The 10,113-nt window shown below is 30.5% G+C and overlaps 1 protein-coding gene and 2 long non-coding RNA genes across 3 annotated transcripts; all 3 read right to left on the bottom strand.

Moving 5' to 3' along the window:
- Nucleotides 1-184: 184 nt before the first annotated feature.
- On the bottom strand, nucleotides 185-1,349 carry LOC111696804 (uncharacterized). Its single transcript, XR_002764164.1, has 4 exons — nucleotides 1,317-1,349; nucleotides 1,232-1,260; nucleotides 1,129-1,177; nucleotides 185-921 (listed from the first exon to the last, which is right to left on the bottom strand). It is a non-coding gene; the product is annotated as an uncharacterized LOC111696804 (long non-coding RNA).
- Nucleotides 1,350-1,435: 86 nt separating this feature from the next.
- On the bottom strand, nucleotides 1,436-2,655 carry LOC111696806 (uncharacterized). Its single transcript, XR_002764165.1, has 3 exons — nucleotides 2,558-2,655; nucleotides 1,587-1,649; nucleotides 1,436-1,529 (listed from the first exon to the last, which is right to left on the bottom strand). It is a non-coding gene; the product is annotated as an uncharacterized LOC111696806 (long non-coding RNA).
- Nucleotides 2,656-3,250: 595 nt separating this feature from the next.
- Nucleotides 3,251-9,752, bottom strand: LOC111696798 (uncharacterized). The gene is made up of 10 exons (XM_023466533.1): nucleotides 9,660-9,752; nucleotides 7,457-7,549; nucleotides 5,857-5,922; nucleotides 5,494-5,551; nucleotides 5,345-5,438; nucleotides 4,839-4,890; nucleotides 4,435-4,485; nucleotides 3,713-3,793; nucleotides 3,404-3,494; nucleotides 3,251-3,347 (listed from the first exon to the last, which is right to left on the bottom strand). Exons 1-10 carry the CDS (start codon nucleotides 9,691-9,693, stop codon nucleotides 3,251-3,253), a joined length of 717 nt encoding a protein of 238 aa, XP_023322301.1. The 5' UTR covers nucleotides 9,694-9,752.
- Nucleotides 9,753-10,113: the final 361 nt, after the last annotated feature.

Raw genomic sequence — 10,113 nt, 5'->3', positions numbered from 1 at the left:
ACCAAAAGCGCTTTTTTATCGCATTAAGCCTATACCCCCTTTTATTTTTCGCGAACACTCCCTTTAAGTCAACATTAAACTATCCCTTGTTTGGACATGTTTTTATATTTAAAGGATTTATAATTTAAGAAATAATATTTATCCCTGAGTTTATGAAAATTGAATTTGGAAACAACAATATATATTTCAGCATTTTGTGTTCAAAATTTTTTACGTACATTTTTTCTCCAAAAATAGAATTTAAAAACATGATATTATTTAAGTCAGAAGCTACTGTTTTCAGCCAGTAGTTTTGTAGTTCAAATTGAAATCATGATATTGTTCAAGTCAGAAACTACTGTTTTCAGTCAGTAGTTTTGTAGTTCAAATTGAAAACAGGATGTTGTTCAAGTCAGAATATACTGTTTTCAGCCTGTAGTTCTGTAGTTCAAATTGAAAACATGATATTGTTCAAGTCAGAATATACTGTTTTCAGCCAGTAGTTCTGTAGTTCCAATTGAAAATATGATGTTGTTCAAGTCAGAAGTTCAAATTGAAAACATGATATTGTTCAAGTCAGAATATACTGTTTTCAGCCAGTAGTTCTGTAGTTCCAATTGAAAACATGATGTTGTTCAAGTCAAAAGGTACTGTTTTCAGCCAGTAGTTCTGTAGCTTAAATTGAAAACATGATATTGTTCAAGTCAGAATATACTGTTTCAGCCAGTAGTTTTGTAGTTCACATTGAAAACATGATGTTGTTCAAGTCAGAAGGTACTGTTTTCAGCCAGTAGTTCTGTAGTTTAAATTGAAAGCATGATACTGTTCAAGTCAGAATATACTGTTTTCAGCCAGTAGTTCTGTAGTTCAAATTGAAAACATGATATTGTTCAAGTCAGAATATACTGTTTTCAACCAGTAGTTCTGTAGTTCAAATTGGATCTGAAAAAAAAATTTATTTTTATTTTTTATCTATTAAAAGTTTTTTGATAAATCAACGTAACAAAGTCAATGTACATGGTACTTTAATAACAACCTGAAATTCTATAAATACACGGATATGAAGGTTGAATTTGTTTCTGATTGAACGATAGTTTTTAACTTCCCCCTCCCCCCGCGCCTTCTCTTGTATTATTAAATTACGTTTACCGAAATGGTTTGGATTTTCTCTTTCTTCTGTTCCGAAAATTATCGTTCTCTGAAACAAGATTTTTTAATTTAAAGTTTTCAGAAAAAAATAAATTAAAAATACCTAATGCCTTTAGTTTGTTCAGATTCTCCCTGAACAAAAATTGTATAATAAATGAAAATATTTATTTTATTTTATTTTGGTATACCTGATTATTTTATTCAATTGTTCATTTAACCTGAAAAAATATTTCATGATCTAATATTTATTTAAAAAATTTTTTTCCTATCATATTTCCAAATTTTATATCATCATTCTATACTTTCCTGTTTTCATTTGTTCGTATTTGATTAAATTTTTCTTCCTCCAAAATAGCATCAACATCATCATTGTAATCATAATCATAATCTGGTCTCGAACTCTAAACAAAATAAACAATAAAACCGGTTTTGTCTTGTTTACAAACAATATGTAGAACCTGATAGTTTGGATCCCGACAGCACACAGTATCCAACTCGTCGCTGTTAGGGTCATCACATACCTTCAGCAGAGTAAAATTACAATTTAAGATTTATCAGTTAGTTAAATTATCATTTAAAGATATTTTAAAGGGACTGTAGTAATCTTAAAGGGAGTGTGTTACTAGACCTGGTGTTTGATCTGAGAATGCGGTATATTAGAGAAATTTTTCAGTATTTATTTGAGAGTTGTGAGAATCGGTTTTTCAAAATCATTCAATGACGACCTCGAGGAATGTAACAAAAATTCTTTTGTAAACTAATTTGTTGTTTAGGAACAGGTTGAAAACATAAAAATTAACTCTTATTTATTGACAAAAAACTATTGAGAAATATGTTCCTAATCATAATTAGCTTACAGTAGAACTTTATTGTTACATTTTCGTCGTCTTTATTGGTTAAAAAATGATTATCAAAATCATCCCTCCAAAATGGACAATCTGTGATTTTTAAAATATTGAATTTGCGCTCTTGCTGAAAAAATATGCACCGAAAAATGTCTGATTGGTATCGAATGAATCCTAAAAAATTTCTCTACAAAACTGCATCTTAGCCTAACTACCATGTCTAGACGGAGACACTCCCAAGTAAACATTTGTCTGATTCACAACATTACCCTTCAAACATATAGGTAAGCATCAATTTCTCTATACCATAATACGCATATCAAATTCAAATAGAAACCACAATTGAAAGTAATCAAAAATAAAGATATCTCGTACATTCATGATCAGACAATGTTTAAAAGGGATGTGAATGCTGAATAGATAATACCACTCTAAATAGAATGTCACTATAAATCACGTTAATACAGTCCCTGCAGTTATGGATTAGGAAATGCGCAAACAAAATTTTGCAATCATGAAAATTCAAAAAAACAACAAAAAACCAGTTTACTGGCCTTGTTATCTATTGGACCAAAAGAACTTACAATTAATGGAACAGACTCTGTAAAACTGAATATATTCCTAAACTTGATCTCTGATATAACCCCTGTCCCGTCACATCTGGAATAAAAAATATTTAAAAAATAATGACAAAGTAATCCTGCGAAATTACACGAAATGAAAATTATTACGCGTAACTGCACGTAATTACGCGTAAGAGAATAATCTATTACGTTGGAAACCCTAATAATTAGTCTTTTGATATAATGACTTAAACGAAGTACAGTAAATAAGATTTGAATAGTTTAGATTTCTGAATTGAAAGATTATATACATATATGGAATTGTTTGGTAAAAACTAAAATCCGAACACTTTAAAACTCGATTAAAGGATAGAAAAAATGATAATTCCAATGTTTTTGTCCAATTTGTATTGCCTACATTTTTGTCATCTGTTAAAGATTAATTCGAAAAACTATAATAAATATCTAAATTGTAAAGAATTGCTTGGCAAAGGTATAAAAACACAGCGTCCGTTTAGCCAACAATTAAAGAAAAAAGACAAATCAAAATCCGTACAGTCGTCTCTCTTCAGTTTTATCTGTATAATTACTGCAGTGTCAGCTTTAACTTTCTCATCTCATAAAATATATTTATGTTGACACAAATAAAAGAACAACAGGAATATTCGGTAACTTTATTGAATAATAGCATGAAATGAGAAATAAAAGCAAAGTTTAAAAATATTGGCAATTTGGAGCGGATATAGTATTATAGTATTGTGAATCTTCCGCGGTCAACTTCGCTACACAGTAGTAATCGTCTTCGTGTTTTCTTGAATTTGTTAACAATTTACTATTATGATTAAATCTATTATATAAGATCGTTACCCTGAGTTCCCAAGTATGGATCGAAGTGCATTCATTGCCATTGCAGCTTTCACTCTTGTCTCCAGGGTCCCTTGGATTCTTGACAGTTCTCCTTTAAGTATTTTAAAAATTAAATGTTAACAAATTCAAACTTAATTTGAGAAATGACAATTGCAAACGTTAACTATACAAAAGAAATCGAAAATTGACTTCCTTCAATTATTTTATTTTAAAGCTTTTGTTTTGAACTCATAATTTAATATGATCTTTGTCTTATATTATATCTGAGGCTCTAAGCTAATGTATTTTTTAACTTTTTAAAAAACATTCCTGAATTTATGTTTCTGTTTGGTGGTACAAATGATTCTTGAGAAACATTTATCACCACAAATGGATTCCTCGGTCTCTGTCCTGAACACAAATTTTCTGTCACACTTTTTATCTTTTACTCAAATTTCATGCTCATTTGAGATTCGAAAAGTTTTAAAAATCTGTTGAAAATTTAATGAGTTAGACAACAACTAAACAATTATACCGTCAAGCATATTTCAAAATTATGAAGCTGGGAATTTGAGCAGGAAAACATCTTCAAATCATTTGTTTTAAATGTTTTAACAAATTTTACTTTACAACAACTTCACTGATAAATAAAAAATTCATATATCACATTTATGACTTTGAATTGTCGCAACGCCTTGTTTTTTGGTTTATAACACCAATCCACTTATACTTTTATGTGGTGCTATGCTTTTTCTAGTTTTAGTTAAACTTGATTAAGTTGATCGAGTAATTGGCAACATCCTGATCGATTTCGTGTGACATACATTAACATTGAAAGTTCAAGTGCTGAGAAAAATCGTTTTGATATATCTTGCATAATTTCTCTGAGAAAAGTTGGTTCGAAGAGACTAACTTACTTTTGCACCAGGACAGTTGCACACCCTGAAGCACTGCTCAGTGCTCAGTGCTCAAAACAAAACGAAACAATATTTTGAATCTAAAATTATTTGCTCACCTAGGTTTATTAGATCTACAGATATATCTGATATCACCTGGGTTTAGTAGATCTACAGATATATCTGATCTCAGCTTTCCAACTTTATCTAAATATTTTATATCATTATTTTTTTCATTTACTGTAAACCTATTGTTGTTGGTTTGTCTGCATTATATAAATGTTAAAATAGTTCAGCCGATAAAGCCAATCTTTTATTTTGCGGAAAAACGCATTACCTATGTTTGATTAAGGACCGGTCTGGATGAAAATTATTTCTTATGTGATAATAATTTAACTAATATTGCTAATTAGAAGTTTTGTATAAATATACTAAGACAAGTTGCACATTTGGAAAAATGCTTTTGGGAAAATACCTTAAAACCGTTTTAATGTTCTATGTGATTAAATTGAGTTAAAGTTAGGTTCGAAATAAATTTTAAGAAATATTTTCATTTTTACCTTGGAGCTGACAACAAACCCCGAGTAGCTGGGCACTTGAAGATACACAGGACTAGAAAACATTGTTTAATTATATTTATAAAAAAAATCGAAGAAATTGTGTAAATATAAAATTTTTTCCAGAAAAATATTAGAAATTATACAAATTCAAAATCGTTTATTCAAACTATTTTCTTCCTTACAAGCCAAATTTTAGCCCTGAAAGAAGATAGATGCAAGAAATGAATCAAAACGATATTTTAGCCCTGAAAGAAGATAAATGCAAGAAATGAATCAAAACGATATTTTAGCCCTGAAAGAAGATAGATGTAAGAAATGAATCAAAACGATATTTTAGCCCTGAAAGAAGATATGATGCAAGAAATGAATCAAAACGATATTTTTTTTTGTTTGGTAAATTTGAAAACTTACCTCATCTAGTTATGAAACAGTATTTTGCGGTATCTTTTAAATGTCCAAAAAAAGGCGCAGGAAAAAAAAACAAGTTAATTCCCATCATTACTTACAATAAATCCTCTTTGATCAGTTTGAAAATTAAGATTGTTCTCTGCTTGTGAGCTCATCACCATATCATTGTTGCAGAAATTTCTAGCTGTACATCTTACAAAATACATAATCATTTTAATAATAATAATAATAATAATAATAATAATACCTAAGTGGATCAGGACATTTAGATAATAGTACTTGAGCTTTAGAAGTTTCTTTTCGTCCTAAAATTGGAATTTAAAGGATTTTCTAAAGATTTAAAACACATTTTATAAATAAGTTTTTTTACTAAGGAACAAACGTAAGCTCATTGAACAGTCCAATATGATGTTCTTTTACAAATTTTTATTCACTTTAAACCCAAAAAATCAGGTTACGTTATATAAAATTAATCCGATTCCATATTTGAAATCCAGAGTTATCAACAAAAAATGAGACTGTATGACAGCATGCGACTCTTATAACTTGTAAAAGTGTTTTCACTGAAGTTTCATTCTTTATGAGCAACCTGTTTGTGTTGTATAATTACCCTTCACGGCTTCAGAGTTGAATAATATGTTGTCCCAAAAGTGTCCTCCACCACTTCGAACAGATTCTAAACATTTGTAAAAAAACTTTAATTTACATTAAAAAAAATCCCTTGAGAAATATGATTGAAACAGTGCATCAATAATTGCCCAATTGAATTGTACATACAGGGTGACAAGAAAAATTTGAAATTTGGCAACAATTTTAAGCGATCATCATTTAAACAGTGGGATGTTCTATTAAATCTCTATCTGAGTGACGATGAGGAAGATATAACCGTTCTTTAATCTTAAAGCGTGTTGAATTCTTACAATTTTCTTCATTATATCTGCAGCATGAAATTGATGAAGAACCCATAATTAAAAATAATCAATTTTCCGAGAGAAAACTAAGGTCTCACTTCATATCTCATTTCAGACATAAAGATTTAAAGAGTACCTTTCTAAACCGGACAAGACAGCATATAAGATCTAAAATTTGGTCTAAACTGTACAGTCCTTGCTTTATAAACCGGACAAGACAGCATATAAGATCTAAAATTTGGTCTAAACTGTACAGTCCTTGCTTTATAAACCGGACAAGACAGCATATAAGTTCTAAAATTTGGTCTAAACTCTACAGTCCTTGCTTGTAAGAATAATTCTACAATCTACAGTTTAAAGAGATTTCGTTAATAAATTAGCTCTAGATCTGTTTTACTGACTGATCACTAGCTTTCAAGCGTCAATTTTCCACCACCTACCGGGGGTAGTCCGAGTTGCAAATAATAATAATAATAATAATAAGCTTTAACCCTTTGAATGTAAAAAATCATTAATGAATCACTGTATTTTCTATGAAAAAATTGATAATTTTCAACTGTGGTTTCTCCATAAATAAGACTGCGGATGTATCCGGCAGAAACTGAAGAGAAGGAAATTAAACGATAAATCAATGACAATATGTTGCTTACTACTGCTTAGATACAGATTTACAGAATCGGGCGTCCAACTCTTGAAATGGAGGATGATCATCTTATTAAAGTATTAGAGTATGTTTTTTTCGGATTTCTTTGATTGGGCCAGTTGCTAGCCATGATGATCCGGGAGCTACCGATCAAAGCGGTGTAGATCGGGAGGTTTTTTTCGACCAAACTCAAAATCCTGGATACTCGTAATCATAGTTATTATAAAAACATCGTCAACAGATCATTTAGCTGATGATCAAAAATCCTCTAAATTTTGAAAGTAGTAGCACGCCATCTCTTATCCTTTCTGCAAAATCTGTAATTACTGCGAGGATTTTACGATGCTAAACGTTTTGTTTGTTGTTGTAAATATAGGAGAGTAAAGGATACATTAACACCGTAGGCAGTACCATAAATAGAACATAGAGTACTTTAAAGTACAAATACTATTCACATTTTTCTAGAATAAGGAAATAAGTTTTTGATTTCATTTTCTTAGAGGCATTTATTTTATATATTGTTATATATATTTATATTTGTCAACAAGTTTACTAAAACTAAGTTTCATATGTCACAGTCTTGTTAAGTAGAAATATTAATATAAATGACACAAACTAAAGGGTTTTTTTGTATCCAGTATAAAAGTTTAGATTACTTGAGGTTCTTGTTTGTTTTGTGTAGAGCCTACCATCCTTCATCCCCACACTGTCTACTGTTGAATAGATAGATAGATACAAACAAACCAGAACTAGGTTATGGCAATTAAAAACGTTTTTTTTAAAATAAAAATTCCTCAAATGATATTTCTAAATATTCTGGTTGACACGTAATATCCTGGATTGTAAAGACGACATGCATAGTTTGATATCACTATTATTAACGGGCGTATGGATGTTTAATCCGTGTGGGATAAGGTATTCTTTGGCGTTCTTTAGGTTTACAAGGTAATAATATTCTAAGAATCTACGAGAGAACTAACCCCTTGCCTCCCCTTGAACGCCCTTGGTAATTAAAGACAGACACATAATAATGTCCAGAATAAAGATCGATAAAATGAAAATTATTTTCGACGAGCTTTGCATGAGAGGTAAAAATAAGACTAAAAATATGTCAACACAGACCAGATTGTTGTAGTTTTTCGTGAAATGTATGACACGTCAATATTCTAAATGAAAGAAAATTATCCCTTATAAGCTAATTAGTATAGTACAGCAGACCACAGTTCTATATTTGCCTGCAGGGATATTTTAACCATTGTTGGAAACCACATTTATATTTCTATATTCAGGTTTATTAAGGAACTAATTAATATTCGTGTGCTTGGGTTTACATATGTGATGTTTATATATATATCATATATGTAGTTTAAATTCTTGTAAACCATTTTATAACACAGGGTGTGTTTACTGTTTACTATTTAACCAACTGAAAAGGACTGTATTTCCCTCCATTTTTAGAATTGCATGTCCGGTTGACAACGGTACCTTGAAAAGATTAAAAATTTCTCGTTAACAAATTCTGGTTTCTCAGAAACTCAGTACGGATTTCTTACTACTAAAAAGTTGTGAAAATTGTGAGAAATTAACAGAAACACAACGATATCTCCCCATTATTGATCAAATACGAATTTAAAGGGTACCGGTGTTAATTGAACATGTCCCCTCACTGAATTAAAGGGCAAATAAAATTACAACGACAGCTTTAGTTTTATTAGATCCCTGTTTGTGTAAAGTACACAGATTATCAGATCTAAATTCTAAAATATATTAGTAGAGATTAAAAATTTAAATCTGCTGCTAGGACCCGAAAAACACCCAAATATCTTTTTCCAAGAATTATTTTCTTAATATAGACAGTATGTGTTGAATTTTAACCATATCTTTATTCTGGAAAACAGAATTTTTGTTATCAATAACAAAACCTTAAATCTTTGAATGTTTTTCTTCCAGATTTGTTTCAAGTTCAATTGTATCTATTTTATCTACGTCATCACCTCAAAATACGTTTGACAAATTCTAAAATTTAGTTGACCGGGCCAGGTTTTGATACAGGATGTCCCAATAAACATGGGAATTCAGTGACGAATTCGATATCGTCTTTTCAAATAGTTCTTTGATTTAGTATGGTGATACCTACTGAGAAAGCTGTAATCTGTAAGAGTTTCGTCTGCTATGTTCACCTTTTGTTTGTTTATGGTTTGGCTGCATACGGTCAAGGATTTAATGCAAGGAAAGTTATTTCAGAGGTGTACGCATATTTTGTACTGCAGTGTACTGTCACTGGGCGGTAATGTAAACACAAGACCGATGTCGAAGCTTTCACATAAATATAATCAATGAAATATTCTGGTCATATGAAACTATAATTATGTGAATTATCAAAATTATCAAAATTCAATGCTTTTAACTTCCTCGGATACTAAACTAACACTGGGGCATCTATTCTTGTTTACAAATTCCGCCGAGAGAGAACTGGTTACAGTATGTACGCAGAGTATACGCAACTGCAATTAACTTTCCTTGCATTACATTCTTGCATACGGTTGTAATTCGTAAAACAAGAAAATTGCATTATACAACCAGAGTAAACTTGTCTTCACAGTTCATATTGCAGAGACATTAGAGAAACACTTTATTAATTTTTTACCCTTTTCATAAAATAAACTCTAGCAGACATAATAATATTATTGCTTTTGAAATTAGGTATTACATTACTAATTCATAACAAAGACGATATCCAATTCTTCACTGAATTCCCATGTTTTTTTGGGACACATTGTAGGTGTTGATACATAAAAACAATTTGTAAAACTGACAAAAATACAATCCGCTCAATGATGTTTGTAAGTTGCCACAACCCTGGAGTTTTGAGATACCACTTCAAACAAGACATCTTGGAGTTTTTACAGAAAACAGTTTAGAGGCATTCTGCTAGCCATAGGGCCAGTTTCTGAAGAAAAATACCTAAAAGCTGTTGTCATAGTTTATAAAAATATGATAGTATATATCTTGTGTTTTTACATCCATTTTTCATTATAAAAACCAATTGGTCTGCTGAAAGGGAGAGACCGGCTATGCATGGTAGTTGAGTTGAAAGTGCAGTACTGTGGAGAATTCATAACCAATGAGACAATTTTTAAATAAGAGCGTAAAGTCGTTTGTAATATTTCCCATGTTGTTTCAGCCAGCAGAATAAACGTTTTTTACAATTATTTAATACTATGGAACAAATATGTAAACAAATATTTACAGACTAATAAGCTGTTTAGGAACATAATTCTCAAAAGAAATCATCGATTCAAGCCTGTGGTAA

The sequence above is a fragment of the Eurytemora carolleeae genome, unplaced genomic scaffold, assembly GCF_000591075.1.
Source record: "Eurytemora carolleeae unplaced genomic scaffold, Eaff_2.0 scaffold108, whole genome shotgun sequence".
Classification (NCBI taxonomy): Eukaryota; Metazoa; Arthropoda; class Copepoda; order Calanoida; family Temoridae; genus Eurytemora; species Eurytemora carolleeae.
Note: the sequence above shows the minus strand (reverse complement) of the source record. Positions and strands in the feature narration are given on the sequence as shown.